This window comes from Alligator sinensis, unplaced genomic scaffold (assembly GCF_000455745.1).
Source record: "Alligator sinensis unplaced genomic scaffold, ASM45574v1 scaffold119_2, whole genome shotgun sequence".
Classification (NCBI taxonomy): Eukaryota; Metazoa; Chordata; order Crocodylia; family Alligatoridae; genus Alligator; species Alligator sinensis.
The window spans coordinates 1,613,935-1,631,536 of record NW_005842242.1 but is presented as its reverse complement, the minus strand read 5'-3'; the positions used below and the strand labels follow the sequence as shown (position 1 = coordinate 1,631,536).

Here is a 17,602-nt window from a genome sequence, read left to right as displayed (position 1 = left end):
GGGGGGGGGGGGGGCATGTGCCCCCCTGTGCTCCCCCATGCATTGCCTATGCTATGTCTCTCCCTCCATACATTAATTGCCTTTGGATCTAGACTTCTCCTTCTCCCAATCACATTTTCACCTGATACATAGCATTGTGTCCAGCTATTACGATTTTTGCAATCAGTTACATTTTAGAATTTTTTTTAAATTAACAAAAACTAATTAAGCAGGACTCTATGCAGATTTGTGAACCCTTCTACCTCACCCCCATTCCAAATGTAGGATTTGGGCTTAAATATATATAATGGAAAGAGAGTATGAACGTATTTGGGCTTTAAATATTTTAAAACCAAGTTTAACTTCTGTTTTTATATAATGTGATCTTTCCATTAACAGGCACTAATACAAATTGTAACAACAGCATTACTATAATATATAATGGTGTATTCTTCTTCTTCTTGTTCTTGCAGCTTTTACAGCAACTTCTACATGAGACATTTATAGATATTAGATTGAATATCAACCAAGTAGGGGTCATCAGAAAATGGTTTTCCCATCACAGGAAAAAAAAATGTGATAATTTCCCCCTCAATCAAGACAAAAAATAAAAATAAAAATTGCAAACAGTGCCCGATGGTGTGACAAATTAACTTTCATTACATGAGGGGTTCAAAAGAAAGTGCTCCCAAGTGGAGTACCTTCATTAACTTCTGTCTGATTGGGCCTGGGCTCATGTAACTCAGCTCTGTCCCAGTGCTGTCTGCATGATGGGAGGAGGGACAAGGGAGGGAGAGGGAGCTCGGGCTGGGATTTGCCCAGCATATGCTGGACACAGGGTAGGTGGCTTGGGGGCCCTGACAGATCCAGAACCACAATCTAGATCCTCAAAATCCTACTCTTGGATTTAAATACTAGAAAATACTAAATCAAGAATATAATATAAAAATAATATAACTAAGTGATGTATGAAGAGAGGTATTATAATTGCAACCTACGCATCTGAGGATATGAACATCAAGAATAGTGTGGAATTCTTTAAGAAGGTCAAACTTAGACTAAGCACTAAGAAAGTTTCCTGAAACTAAAGAGCTAGTAGATTGAGGAACAATCTTTCAAGAAGAATGATGGTAGGTCTATCTCTTGAGATAGTTAAAAATATCAGAAAACATAATGCAAGAAACATGCCCAGTATTAGCTAAGGGAATTAAGTGAATGCTCTGTGTATATCTTTTGACTTCTATTATAAACGAATGGAGACTTACAGAGGTACCACTATATTGCCTTAGGAAATAATCTCCAGCTACTCTATTTACTATCTTGTATATGAAAAAGGTTGTATAAGAGTATTTGGTAGACAAGACAAAATGGCACAATTATTCAAATTCAGAGGCAATATACTTCAAGATGTTGTAGGTTTTTCCTACAATCACTCTAAATATGCATATTTTAGAGTATAATATGGAGATCAAATATGAACTACATTTGCCAAAAAGATTAATATCTTTTCATTAAAAATGAGAGTGCACTGTTGGTTCAACATTTGCATTTAGATCGAGTAAGTAATAAGTGTATTGACTGCTTAAAGATGCACGGTGCCAAAAAAGCAGAACTACAAGGAGGATAGCATCCACTTGCAGAAGTGGACAACAAAATAAGGGAAATGCTTTTATTTTGTGTTCTTGCCTTCAGAATGTCAAAGCCTTATCTACAAAGAACAAAACGGTTCACTGTCAGAACCAGAGCTGGTTGAACACGACAAAAACCCATCTCCGCGAACATCCATCCAAATGCCCATTCTTTCCAAGTATACGTCTGTGGCTTGGGATATGAGACTATGCAGGGTGGGCTGGTGTTTACATAAATTCTTGGCGCATAGTTGTTCTCTGCAAGAACAAGCACTGACACAAGCAGAGGCAACAGCGTTCATTAGCTGTTATTCATCATCCCATGTTTACTCAATTTTCGGCATCCAACATTTTGTGACGGTGCCTGACCACGGAGTCAATATAAATAGCAACTTGGCAAGCCAACGCCACCCCAGATTTATGCTCGCTTGTGGTATACATCCTTCAGCTCCCATGTAGCAGGTACAAAGTGAGGGACTGGGATGAAGTAACACAGATCAGATGCAGCATCCATAATATTAGGCCAGTACAGCTAAATGCGTAGGTGGCACTTACGCTGTGCCTGGCTGAGCTAGCCTGGAAGTGAAACAGGGAGTGCAGGAAAAGCAACACCACCAACTGTGACCCAATATGTCTCATGCACTTTCATGGGTACATACTGTACTCACTTATAGTACAGTATGTAGTAGATATGTCAAACTATTTTTAACACTACTCTAAATTAAGCATAGTGGCTCCTAGCAAAAAGAAAAACAAATTGCCCATCAACTGTAATTAGGATTGGAGGAAACTTTCAGATGAACAGTGCTAGTGCTTGCACTAGCTTTGTCTATAACGCCCTCAGATCACACAAACCATGCTTCACCAAGCTGGATTCTGTACCACTTGCAAAATAGCATAGTTGGAAATAGATAAAAAATGATTAGTTTTCTGTCAAGAGTTTGAAAGGAATCTGAGTCCCTAGGAATGCGGCTGCCTTTTTCACTATGCATATATGAGACATTATTTCTCACTCACAGCAGCAAAGTGTCATGCTGAAACGGCCTTTTCTTTTCCCCCAAAATACAAAACTTCAGACAATTTACACAAGATCAGAATCTTTCTTTTTTTACAGGTGAAACACGTTGCTGTGTTCTATTTTGGGTCATTTACACCGTACATTTTCGGTACAGGGCGTCTTTCTGCTCTGAATCTATGAATCAAAATGAATTCTCCAATGGATGTTTGGGAATATAATTTGCCCCCTAGCACTCTTCAATCTTCATCTCCGACATATTCAAGGATGCCTAACTCCCACAAGAAAAAAAATGCTCATAAATCTTCAATAATATGTCCTTACATGCCTTCTTAAAATGAAAATGGATATTCTTCTGTAAATTATTGGAGTTTTGCTGCAAACTCTAAGGAGCATGCCAGTTTTGGAAGCCAGTTTGAATTTTAAAAATACGTAAATAAAATACGTGCTGATAGACTTGAGCCACAATCATCCTGAAAGTTGATAAACCATTCTTCTAAAGTCCTTCTCCAGAAAATGATGAGAGTTGAAAGTGCTCAGTGGGTTGCCAGGTGAGCTTAATGCAAAATATACATTGTACTTTTTTCTGACAACTGAAAAACATCTTTTCCCATTTATTACTTTCGCATATGGAGGTGTACTATGGGAAAAAGGTCTACACTGAAACCTTCAGTCCAGACACCCCTACTTTCCTGGTCTAGAGCTCCCCTGAAGTTAATACATATTCACTGAGAAACAGCATTAAACAAATTAATCAAGAGCACAATCCATTAGGCCTGTGTGAAGCAGCTAGTATTCACTTTGGATTCGAATTCAACCGATTCGGGGGATAGTGATTCAATTCGGTGATTCGAATCACTGTCCCGATTTGATTCCCCCCATGGTCCCTTCCCCCAGCCCCCTCCCCTGCCCCAGTACTTACCAGTTGGGAGTTGGCTGCAGCTCCCTGCTGCAGCCACTGGGGACTTCCCAAATCATCAACGCTCTCTGAATATTTTCTGAAGATTTGGAGAGCTTTGAATTGATTCAGACCTTTAAATTGGTCCCCTGAACCAATTCAGATTCAGGGATTTGGCCACCCAATCGGGCCAAATCTCCTCCGAATCGAATCACCACCTGAAGCTTTGCACAGCCCTACAATCCATCTCCTACTGAAGTCCCAGTAGAAAAGTCCAATCAGCTTTCAAGGGAATTAGGCCTGACCCTCAAACACCGACTGACAATACTGTCTGATACTATAATGATACCACTCTTGCACTGTGAAGACTGAACTTGAAATTATATACAGCCTAGAGCTCTGGAAAAAGAACATTAGTATAGGACACCTAAGCTCACAGCAGCATCAAACCTCTTACTTCCAGATACCAAAGGATAGGAGCACTGCAATTTCTGGACACTTGACAACAAAAGAGAGGTTGATTATTGTAACTGCACCAAATCTTCCTGTTAACTGTTTCACGGAGTAGCTCTGGAATCACCTCCAGACAAGAAGAATACTTCACTTCCCTTTTGGCCTTCCCTCATTCACAATCCCAGTTAATGGAAAGTCTCAAAACTGCCTGATTTTTAATGACAGCTTTCTAAAAGTTTTAGAACATTACCTGACCTAGTCTGCATTTGGAGCGGAGCATGAACGGACAAAAATAAAAATGCACCTTGGCTGGGTTGAGCTGGTGGCCGATCAGAAATATTTTTTTAAAAAACACCTAAGTGCCCCTTTTAAAACTTTCTTTTTCTTTTTTGGAGTAATTACCAGCCAGCAGGATTTATTAATATTTATCTCCTTGAAATGCATATTAACATAATGATTTGCCCTTCCATTGTGAGCCTATCATTCACCCAGATATGTTTACTCAGCTATAAAGCTGAGCTCTCTACCCTGCTTGACTGTGTTTCATTTTAGGGTGAATACCTGGATCTTGAATCTCTGCCTAGGAACAAGAATTCCCAGTGCTGTCTCACAGCAGCTCCTCTTAAAATGTAGAAGCATGAAAAAATAATATGGGTTACTGCTTATGTTCAAAAGGGAAATCAAAAACTGCCAGATGCCTTGTACCTCTACATCTCCATATCCCCCCTTGGGCAATATCCTCAGCTTCCTGTTCTCTATGATACACAAACATGAAAGAAACTAAACTTAAAATAAAAAATTAGCAATTTACATTCTGTCAATTTAGCTTAAGTCAACTGGAAGGCTTCCCATAAGCATCTACATCTAAGCAATGGCTAAAATTAATAAAAGAGCTGGAAAACATGGGGTAACTTTGATCAGCACTTTAACACAGTTGCTTTAAAACAGTTTATATCAACTTCCAGAGAATACACATTTGAATAATGAGAACTAGCCTTTTTTTTTTTTTACTCCTGTCTCAGCCTTCTCATATTTTTACCTTGAATTCAACTAGTGTTTCCTCAGTTGCTTTCCGGGACTAGCAGGTTTTTCAACACACAAACACACACAGAGCAACTGAGAATATTCCCTATTGATTGGTAATTGTGCTTAGTGTTTCAGATGAGGAAATATGCAATTAAAAAAGAAAAAAAGAAAAGAGAAGGATACATATCAACTCTCTACTGGGCTTCTTGTAACTAAAGCTTTGGCACAGCAGCTGTGTTGTGTTTTCAGGTTAAGTTCCTAAGAAACAGTTGGTTCCTTTGTGATATTTCATAGTTCTCCTGAAATGTGGGGGTTGTTCAAACCTGGGATACCACATACCAGTTTCAACAGGAAGCTTCCTTGCGGGGTTTCCACCTGCAAATTTTGAGTGCATCTCCAACTCTGAGCAACTCGCCTGCAAACCCTATCCCGCAGCACCCATATTCTTTGGAGAGGGCAACTGACCCCAAAAATCATCATAGGGACTGCTTTGCAGCCATTGTGTTCCCTGTATGCAGGGAGCTCACTCATTGGCCACCTTCAAAACTTGTCTCAAAACATTTTTTTTGCCATTGTGCCCATAACGGTCTTAAAGGGAGTTGGGTTACCAGTGGGTTGAGACCTCTGACCATTCTGCTAACCCAGGACTCCCTTCTCCACCCCGGCCATCAGCCTGTTTCTATTCAGGGGGATAAGGGGGGACCAGCAGGCATTGGGAGAGTCCCTGTTCCCCCGAGCACTCCCGAGAGTTACAAGAAACAACGGACATAAGCTAGCAGAGGGTAGATTCAGGCTAGATATTAGGAGGCGCTACTTCACTGTCAGGGCGGCTAGGATCTGGAACCAACTTCCAAGACAAGTGGTGCTGGCTCCTACCTTGGGGGTCTTTAAAAGGAGGCTGGATGAACATCTGGCTGGTGTCATTTGACCCCAGTACTCTTTCCTGCCACGGCAGGGTGTTGGACTTGATGATCTGCTCAGGTCCCTTCTGACCCTACTAACTATGAAACTATGTTCCTTGGAAACTTGGGCTATCTTTTTATTCTCTGTTTGTAACATCGAGTTCAAAGGTGCCCTGAGCTATAATAATGGCTCATACAAAATACAGCAATACAAGTAAGCAATACAAAAAGCACTACAACTTATATCAACAAGGAAGTGAAGAACAGGACCGACTCTTATCCACTACTTCACCAGCATCCTAGAAGGTTCTTCCTGGGAGAAAGTGGCATGGATATACCTTGGCATTAAGCAGGAAAGAGGACTGAAAAAAATCAAGAGTGCCTTGACTGTATTGCTCCAAAGAGATAGAAATTCCTTTTACTGTGATTTGGCTTTGTAAGCAAGAAAAATATATGGGCACAGCCCTGGCTCATTCAAATTATTCATATAATGGTAACCATTAGAGATCACCAACCTTCAGGAAAGAAGGCTACAGAAGATTGATCAGCCTACGTCCTGAATATTCAATGTTATGTTGGAAGATGCAGATAATACTGTTAACTTTGTGTTGAAGTTAATATGTACTATTCAAGCTTGAATAATGAAACACAGATAACACTGTTACAGCATAAAAGTTTTGCATTGTTCCCACTTGCTTATTAAAACAGTCAATATATACAGCAACGACAAAAATTTCCACTGCAATTGTATTATGATACCTTCCAGACAAAGATATTGAATCAAATATCATTAGGAAATCACGGGGAGTTCAAATCCTGCTACTGGATATGATAAGCAGCAGAAATCTCTGTTTGATTTTGAACAGATTCCTTGTATGTAAATAGCATTATTATTTCACGTATCACCAGTGACCTTTGGAACATACCAGGAAAGGAAGGATTGTTCATTTCTTCCATTGATTTTCCAATTTCCAGTAAATTGTTTTTTATCTTGGGGTTGTTTACCCATTAGGAATAAAAATGCCTAAATGGACTTCAGAAAACGGTGGAAAGGTTGGGAATCTGAGGCCCTCTGCTTATAGAGGGAAGCTGATACTTATATACAATTAATGCAGATATTAGCTTTTGCTTCTGTTAATAATGGACCACAGCAGTAAAAGTGGATTGAGTAGAACTACTTTGAATGTCACTTGATATAGTTGTTGGAGGAATCTGAGCTTACAGAATGTTAAAGGACAGCAACAAAAGTCCAAAAATAATGTATCTTAATTGCTCACCTTAAAAAACAAAACCAAACAGCCCATCTGGCCCTTTCAAATTCCTTTTCTATGGCAGGAAGAGGTAGCACTTGGTTTTTGATGATAGGAATGAAGTATTCCTTCATGAAATTCATCCAGCAAGATAGGAGGGCTTTTAAAAAGGCCATCCCATCTCTCTCCCACCCACCCCCGCATAATTTCCTAACAGACCGGATAAGAAAAACTAACCAACGGATAACTAGAGCTTAAAATTCTAAATGCTGGTGTAGTTTTGTGAATTGTTTTGTCTTTTATTATGCAAGAGGAAATTCTACTACATCCAAAAGCATCATCTACAATTGCTGGACTGCCCGATGCACGCGTGATGAGAATGGTATATAAACCCTAATGCATAAGTCAGAAAAGTGATATGTAATATCAAACTTCATCGAGCAAATTTCCACATCACTAAATTTTTCGATAATGTCAACTTCCATTAATGCAATAGAAAAGTGTCATAAAAATGGATGCTCACGTGCTTCGTTGATGATGGAAGAATGGATGGACAGGGCATACGCTTTGAAATGATAAAGCGTTCACTTACCTCACGGTCCAGCAATGTAGGTGAAACCACTGTCACAATGTCTCCTTTCTCTGGATCAATGTAGAACATGTTTGGAGAAGGCTTGTCAGGGGTCTGTTTAAGGATATTATACCTCAACAGAGCATTATCTGTGGAAGGGTCATCAGCATCGAAGGCTGTCATGCGCATGACGATAGTTCCTAAAAAAGGAGGGGGACAAACATAATATATTATGGTTATTCACATCAACGATGTGACACCTCTATTTCCACATGTGAGAACTGCTGGCTGTAAGCCAGCATCAACTCAGGGAAACCAATAAGATTTTTATCTTCAAGCATAGGGAAAGTTTGTTGGTGCTTCCTATGCCAGAAGAAAGGCGCTTGTGCCTGTAAGCTTGCAACAAACAATTTTTCCAACCATTTAGTTAGTCTAACAAAAGACATCACATCTACCCAAAGGACCTTATCTGCCCATGTCCTTAGACCAACATGGCTACAACCAACAACCCAGGATACTATAACAAACAGATGATATTGGCATATGGGTACGCCCTTATTTTTGTCTTAAAGGCTCATACATTTGAGGGGTTGGTTGGATGTCAGACACCTTCTAATCAAACAGCTCCTGATAAATAAGAAAAAGACTCTACTACAGTGGTAATCCTTTTTAGATTCAAAGATACGCCTTGGTAGACCCATATACCCTTCAGAAAATGCCAGCTCTTAGTTTTCACTTGTTTTTAGACGACAGAAGAATGATAGAGCAATCCCCCTATTGCAAAGAACTTAGGAAGACCACACAAATCAGAATGCCTTTAAAGCTAAGGATTCCTGTTTGAAATCTCCAGATTTATCTTGCAACTCATGTTTGCACTCCTAAAAGTGCTAACATTGTTTTGGCACCCTGAGGCACCCCTGAAAGGATCTCAGGGTACCCTAGGGTGAATAACTGCTCTGCTATATAGAATTCACGTACTTTTCTAATCTCAACTGCAACATCCTAAATTTACCATATCTGCCTCATGATTCAAATACTTCTACTCCCAAATTGTCCTTAGCATGAGGAACTTATTCTCAGTACCTGTCTACCTAGAATATACTGTTATATCCTAGCTATGGTTCTCTAGCCTTTCTTGTGAATACTGATAATTGCTAAGTATTATCATAAAAGCCTTCCATGGAAATAATATGCTGTGCAGTCCTTTCCCCTATGTGAAATCAGTGTAAAGTTCTACTCATTGCTACCAAATTGCACATTTACTTCACACAACACATTGTGGGTAACACAGGGGAAACTAGTCAAGCACTTAAGCTGTCTAGTTGTTCAACCCAGGCCTTCAAAGTTTTTGGACCCAAGTTACTTAGTGAATCAATTTAATTTGGTTTCAATTTTATTTTTCCATGTTATTAAAACTTTCCAACTGAAATTAAACCAAGAAAGCTTATTACTCATAACTTAGCTTGTGTGAGGATTCTGAATTAACCAGAAAATAAAATCCTATCCAGTCAGAATCAAATCAACACATCAAACAAATTATCTCAGGATTGGAAGAAAGTGAAATCATCAAATTAATTAAAAAAAATATTATCAATCCTTACATAAGCTCTAAGACACGAGTTGGAAAGGGTGGCTGTCCTTTGGCTTATAAATCCCAACTAAAACAATTTACCAAAGTCAATCAACTCTGTAATTTGATTTTAAATTGCTTAAAATGGGAAAACAAATCATCTAATATCTGAACCGCAACCTCAAAGCCAATTATAAACCTTCCTTCCCAGATTTCAGTTCTTATGCAATAGCTAACCCTTTCTTCTGCCATTCTGATCTAAGCTTAGATAAGGGGGGGAGGCGGGGGGGCTACTTTAAAGCTCATTAAGATGAAACTTGCTTGAAATATAACACTTTCCATTATATAAAAGGTTTCTATGCCCGAAGGAGCTATCCTTATCATGATGTCCACAGAGCCTTTTGCGCTGATGTAACTAAATGAGTTTAAAATCAGACTTTCAGTGACACCGGGGAAGCGCTCTCATACAAACAAGCCCTGCACCAACGGAGTTTAACTACACGTGCGTAAGAAGATAGGACTGAAGCTGATGTATACATGGAATGCACGTCATTTCTGCCCCACCAATTTCCCCATGTTCTAGCAATGAAAAAAAACAAATGTTCTTCAAGGATAGCTGAAGTCACAGTGAGCACTTAACAATCAAATAGAAATGGGGTATTGTCTAAAAGTTTCAAGGCAGCTTCATTTGTCAGAGGCTATAACAATAGCCTAGAATTCTGTTCAACAAGCAACTGCCGACTGGGTCAGAAATGCCTTTTTCCCCTTCCCCTTTGCTGTTTTTTTCCCCTCAGAGCGATGCCTCTAGCTGTAGTGACCTTGAATATAAGCTCTCGAAGGTTTTGCCTCATTGCTACTTCAGGCAGAGTTACCCCCTTGAGAAATATAACAGAGATCTGACAGCATGTTGGTTTTATTCACCAGTGATTAAAGGTCAGACAGCTCAAAAAGAAGCTTACCACTGGATGCCTTGCCATGTTTTCCAATATTACAAAATGATCCTAGCCCTGATATTTCACCCACTTTGTTCACAACTTCTTCAGCGAAAAAGGAAAATATTGTCACTTTCTGCTCGGAAAAAAGAAAAGGCATTCTCATTTCCTAAGCAGAGAGACCTTACAATAGATTGTGCAGGTTTTTAGGTTTTATACTCCAAAATGGGTGGCTTATTATTCCTGTTAGAGAGAATGTGCCATAAAGACTGCCCAAGCAACAAAAATTCAAGAGAAATAAATAGCCATTAAAGAGGAGCGCTTCAAAGGAACCCAAAGGAATTAGAAGCCCACTGAGATTCATTGGCATCTGGGTTCATACTTCACAAAGGCTCTTTTGAAACTCCCAGCCTGCAGAATTGTCAAAGCTCTATCACACCCGTTTAGCACTAGTACAGCTCCCCAGATTTCCAATTACACTGGCATAAAATTGATGTGATACAGTGATGAAGCAGGTCCTAGTAGCTATGGTTCTCTTAAGATTTCTTGTGAATACTGCTGATTGCTATGCCCCATCTTAACAAGCATGCAGGGAAACAATACATCACGCAGTCACTTCCACCATGGAAAGTGAGCGTAAAATTCTACCAAATCTGGATGCTAGCATGTTACACTTTTTTGCACCGATATGGATGGTAAAAAGCTGCAGAGAACCAAGATATTTTGTTTCTACCTTAGTTATTTCTAAGGAACCCACGACATTCATATTCCATCGCAATCACTGTGCTATTTAAGCATAAGTTACTGCTCCTAAGTGTCTGCATAAAAAAACTGAAAATTAGCCAAATGCATGGGGTTTTCTAAAGCTCAGTGATAACTGATACAACTTCAAGATCATTATCTATAAAATTTTGCTATATTTATCACTTCTTCATACCCACACACTGCCTTCTTTACTATTCACTCCATCCAGGAAGAGCACATACCAACTGTAGAGGTTTCCTCAGCCTGACAAAGGGTTTTTTAACCCAAAAGCTTGCTAACAATTTTTTTCCCCCCAACTATTGAAGTTGGTCTTATAAAAGATATCAGATTCACCCAAAGAACCTTGTCTGCCTATGTCCTTAGACCAAAACAGCTACAACCTACATCATAAACCATAAACACTGCAAACCCTTCTATACACGCATACACATGCAATTTAATGTGGTTGAATAAACTCCAGTGCAGTTCACACTGGAGTTTATTGTTCCCAGGTGCCACATTTGCAGCTGCGCCCAGGACTGCAGCATATTGAACCAGGGAAGAACAGCCTTGGCTGGCATGTGGCCCCAGGGGTCAGCCTGCCACTCCAGGGCAGCTCCAACCTGGCTCAACATGCTGGCAGGGGCTAGCTGGGGCATGTGGGTGCTTCAGTGTGGGGATAGCTGGCAAGCACCCCCACACTGAAGCACCCTCATGCCCTAGCCAGCCCTGTCAGCATCTACACGTGTCGTGGAGCAGAGTAAATAATAAAACTTGCGTCTGGCAGCACTATCCTATAGTGGAGTTAATTAGTTTACTCCACCCGAATCACACTGCACATGTAGACACTGATGCTTTACTGCAGAGCTAATTAGGCAAATACCACAGGAAACGGCTCATGTCGATGTGTTCCTCAGAGTGAATTTGCCCGGCAGAGCTGTGCTTCAGAGCACTTGTGGAATCCTACTGCACGAGGATATAGAATAGCTCTATCAAGAGGCCCAAACAAGCTGTTAGAAAGACTTGTGTAGCCAAACCAGGAAGGAACTCTGTTCACATATATTAGGGAAGATAGTTTGGGAATATACATACAAGCTAACCTGAGAGTTCATTGTTGAGGACTTCACTTTAAAAATTTCAACTAAACAGTGATGCCGAACCCATTAACTGTGATCGCCTGCTTGAATGCCTCTACTGCTTTCAGAGCATGCATATTCTGCGCATTCCCCACCAAAGGTTGGTAACTTTATGCGCTGCATTGAACAAAGGAGCCATCTCCCTGCTCCCTTTGAAATGATCACAGTGCTTGTATGCATATATGTTAAGATACACTAGAGATGAAACCCAACACCAAATGATCACATTTTGAACTATACTGCCCCAAAACGCAGGCAAGTAAAGAGTGATGGCTTGGGTTTGGACACGTGTACTTTTCTCGTATTTCAAAAAGATCTATGACGCAGACTGCAGTCCAAACGAATTTAATTTAAGATGCATACATCCCTGGTATTACTCCTTCATCATAAAGTTTTATTCTTCATAAAAGATTCATTTCCCCAGACTCATAAACTGACTACTTCTAATTCAGTGTCATTTTATAAATACTTCCAGTCCTAGCATCAATCAAATACAGCTGGCTTTCAAGCCACAAAACAACAGCTTGCTACATTATCATGTTAAACAATATATATTCACTTACCAAGCTGAGGAACAAATGTCTGAAAAATCAGCAACTTTATAGTTCTGTCAATGATTTGCAGATATCCACTTTAGGCTCTGTTTCTCGGGAAAGGTGTAGTTATTGCGATGCTGTATTTCAATATTCTTGCTTTATGTGTTGTACCTTCTGGGCAGTTTTGTTACTACCATAATCGTTTGCACCATCTATTTGCACCTCTCCGGGTTAGTCATTGATTAGATGGATATTTCACCAGCCAATTCATTGCTCCAAAAGCTGTAACTATCAATCTGCTGATTGCTTATTTGGCCTATAAGTTGGCTTAGAAATATTGGGGAATAACTTCCCGTAGGCACTGGAAAGCAAAACACAATGCCTACACAATCTTGTAGCAATTGGAGCAGATGGTTTCTTGGGAAAAAGCTCCTTGGCATTTTGTTATTTACCATTTAATAACCTTTCCTTTCTTTCTTTCTTTTTTTGTCAGATGCCAGGAGAGGGACCTGGAACATTTGAGCTGACAGATAAAATTACCATTAACATAGATTTTTTTTAGGTTCAACTACGAGATGAGCTGAGGACCTTTTGCTTCATTACCTGTCATTTCCATTTGCAGTTCCCAGGGGGATCCTTACTGTAACTCCTGCCCCCATCTAGTTGTACAGTTACTGTATTTTATCATGTATAAGCGAAGGTTAAGTACTGTACTTAAGAGCATGCCTTACATAATGTAATAGATGCAGCTCTCTGAATTATGTAGGCACTTTGCTTTTGACTTTCTAAACATGCTTTTTTGTCATGAGTTACTGAGATACTTTTTAGAAGCTCTCATCCTGCAAATGGTATTAGGATATTTAGCCTATTTTCAAGGAATCAAGTTGCTGTTGTGTTTGTTGGGTTGAATTTGGACTAGATGACCTGCTGAGGTCCCTTCCAACCGTAACTTTCAATGAGTGTCAAGGTATTGTGGTGATGACAAACCTGGATGACTGGCTAGATGAGGTCTATTCCTAGCCCCATCCCAGATTTCTCATTGGCCAAGTCGCTCAGGATCACATGTTTAAAAGTGGCCTTTAGACTGGATGCTTAAATTTAGGGGCCTTGATTCGCTCAGGTCAAGTCAACTGGAATTGCAGCACTACAGATTCTGGCCTAAGATGTCTCAGGTTTAGGCACCTACATTTCAGGACATCCCAAATTAGACTTTGTTTGTAAATTGGATCCTTTGGCCCTTGTTCCTGTGTTCCTCATCTATTAAAGGGAGATTATATAACTAGGCCCAGGAGCATCATTAGGAAGAATTCCTGCTTTTTGATTATTATTATCAATGCATCGCCTTTGAGAAACGCTCTACTTTATGGAAACATTTCTGTGCAAATGTTATTATTTTGGCAGCCCCCCCAACACTCTTTATAATCACTAGGGACATTGCATGTGGGAACACAGAGCTAAACTGTGCCTTTAAATCATGACAGAAGTACAAAGCCTAGGGGAAAGATCCCAGAGATGTGAACCAGGCTGGAAAAATACCTCCTAGATCCTTTTTGGGGGTCTCTGACTTTATCACTGTGCTCTGAGGTTACCGGGGCTATAGCCAGACTTACATTTCTACATCAATACATCAGAAAAGATTCTCTTACGTAAGGTCCACTGCACTGACAGTGCACAAAGACTTCAAAGTGAATTTATATTACAGGCATTACCACTTGAAGGCAACTTCATGTTGCCAAAGTGCTATAAAAGGGACTCAGCATGAAGGAGAGTGGTTCACAGTCCTTTGCTGATTTTAAGCCCAGGCTGTATATCTAGTCCCATGGTAGCTAATAGGATAACTTAAGCAAGTAAGTTTGTACATGCTCCTTACTCTGTATAGGATCTTTATTTGGCATTGCTCAAAAGACTATAGAATTTTCCTGCTCTTTCAGGTACATTTTCCCCAGTGGCTCTCATGTATTTGTAGGGATGGGAGGGCCAGTTTTGAATAGGCATTGGACTGTGAAAAAGGCTTCCCTTTGCACTCTCTAGTCTGTGTTCCTCATCCACTGAGCTAAGAATCTCGATATACCTACGTATCTTGAAAAACCCAGCATCAAAACCAAGCACTGCTAAGAACGATGGCTACTTTAGTACAATACTAGAACAAAGAAAAGTTAGAAACAAGAAGATAAATGAGAAAATCCAGCGAGTGTCTACTGTCTCTGCACTGCTTCGTGTTCATTACCGCAGAAAAGCAACTTTTGGAAAACGGTGCAGAGAAACGTATTGTGCTGGTACTAAACTCATCATAACTAATTACATGTTTGACTGTTGATTTGTACTTTAAAGAAAACAAGCCCCAGGGAAGCAAAACAAATGTAAGAAGAAAGTCTATTATGTTTCCAATCAACTACATTTGAATTGTAATGGCAAATATTAACATGGCTGTTATTAAAAAAAAAAATGGAAGGCCTTCCTCGATAGATAGGATGTTTAGGTAGAGTTAATGATTGCGGTCTTTACGTATTTTTTTAATTTGCGGATGGCAATAATTTCTTATCCTACAGAATTTGCTTTAGCTTGCCCATTTGTATGTCTCACACATGCAGGGCATTTTCAAACGTCAGAAGTCAGAGTGTTATACCTTACCTTGTGGATCGTTACACTGGATATGCCAGCAAAACAACCACGTGGGCTGGAGAGATGTACTGGTGAAGTCCCATTCATGAGAGGAAGCCTACAGAATAATGGCTGCAGGTCTATGATGGATCAGTGATAAAAGGAGAAAATGTGTGACGTGGAGTGATAGGGTGGATTCCCGGTTGGGGTTTTGCCTTTGCAGGGAAGATACACAGGGATGGATACGTCTGCATTGCACCCTAGGCATTGCAATAGAGTCCCATTTTACTTTTGTTCACTGAAATAAATGACTGAACGTTTAGAGATTCGTAGATTGTCAGGGGCTAGAAGGGACCTTGCAGATCATCGGGTCCAGCCCCCCTCCCGCCCTGCTCTAGGCAGGAAATGTTTATTGAATGTCGATTGTATCAGGGATTTCTGTGCAAGTTGCTCCTCTGAAATGACAGTTTGGTTCAGGGACTTATTTCCTGGTTGCCCTCAAAGTGCTATATATGCCCAGTTGCCATCATGATTGCATGATACGCCATGCTGTGTTAATCAGCCAAATGATTCAAGTCTGATGGCTCGTGCCAAATATTCCAAAACATGAGAAAGTAAATGTGTGAGACTTAAAATATAGATGAAGTCCAGCTAAGAACAGCTGGAACCTATGGCGAGTTAGCAATCATTCAAAAATCAGTTATGTATGGAAGAGGAAATAATGAGACATTATTTTCTAATTGAATGCTATGATAAAGCACGCGTACTGTAAAGATTTATGGACAGGTCAAACTTGAGCAGTTCTAGCACTTCACCTTTTTCAAAAGAGCATTATATGTGTTTTGGTAGAAGAAATTATTCATGGGCTGAAAATGAGTTATGTATTGTCCATAGAAATACTGTAGCTTACACTGCTGGGTGGCTGAAAAGTATGTTAAATGCTTTCATGCATCTGCCGCTCCAGGCAAGGCAGTGAATTATGAAATGCCTAAGAGTCAGGATGTGAATGCGCATTATTTGAAGGTGTATGGCCTGGATACTGCTCGGTTAGATTGTTCTGGGCTTGTCCTGTGATGCTAAGAAAATGCTAGGCCCAAACTGCTTAGCAAATGGATGCGTTACCTAGATATGGAGTACATCAACGATGAGTCACGAATCACGACTGCCTTGCATACATACTGCTTGCCAAAACAAGATGCCAGATTAATAGGAGTTTCAGCAGCATGCTTGTATGTGCAACTTGTCTTTCATTGGATAGGGATACATGGCTAGGAAACAGATATAATGAAAATGTGTATCAACATAATCATTAGTATTTCTTATTTGATTGCTAGGCTTCTTAGGAATCCTGATCACATGCAAGGACTCCACCGCAAAAACCATAAAACAAAATCATAGTCTTCACTCTAGAGAGCTTACATTAGATTCACTACACTACTCTTCCCCGACTTAAGTTACGTACATGGATGCATAAAAGCCAGTAATCAATATGGGTCTGAACACCTCTATGATGCAGAGAGCAAATCAACCACTCTCAGATTTTGATTTAGTGCAACCACAGAGGATTTTGATTTGTAATGTTCCAATTCTCAATTGCCACATACCTAGGAATTTAAAGTCAAATCTCTTCTCTAGCTAATGCTCATCAAAAAATGCCAGCAGTCCAATAGCTTGGGCTTTTATGCTCTAAATGGTAACAGAGTTTTCAATGAATATAGCCACATGCTAGTATGATAAGGATCCAAAGCCTGGACTGGGATGACATGGCTAGAAAGACTTGCAATCTTAATGAATAGAACTAGTTACGATTCTAATTCCATCCAAAAAAAGGGATGGATGAATAGATGAGTTTTTCCCCCCTCGTTTGGGAACTTGCCAACCTGCTGAGCATTTCTTATATTCCATAATACAGTAAATACATTTCACATTAAAAAAAAAAAAGTTGAAAATTTTTGCCTCTTTCCCATCCAGCTTAACTGCATGATTTGCACAATCAGGGCACAGGAATGAAGGGCATCAGTGCCCCATGAGCAAGGTTCCCGTGGGAGAGGAATTACCACGACATGGTCCTGAACCATTTTTTTTAATCTCCTGATTTAAAAACCTGCAGCAGCCTCAGGGGAGCAGGATGGAAGGTGGTGACTGCTCTGTTGCCTTCCGAGGCTTCACTGACCGAATGAGTTCCCGGGTCTGCTTGTCTTGAGCTTTCTCTTTCCACTTCATGGTCCTTTTAAGTTCCTCCCGGCTGACAGATTATCAGACAGCCAAGAAATGAGCCTGCCTTATTCAGATGTCTGGAAGTCACTGCACACACTCATTGCATCCCCTGATGTCTTTGCACAGGGTGCACATGGGATGGAG

At 40.1% G+C, this 17,602-nt stretch overlaps 1 protein-coding gene across 2 annotated transcripts in view; it reads right to left on the bottom strand.

Annotated features, from left to right (window-relative positions):
• Window positions 1–17,602, bottom strand: part of CDH13 (cadherin 13) — a 744,241-nt gene that overhangs the window by 206,259 nt on the left and 520,380 nt on the right. For both annotated transcript variants that reach the window (XM_025208638.1, XM_006027433.3), the window contains exon 7: window positions 7,744–7,922. In XM_025208638.1, coding sequence (XP_025064423.1) covers window positions 7,744–7,922 — 179 coding nt within the window. The remainder of the gene's footprint in view (window positions 1–7,743; window positions 7,923–17,602) is intronic.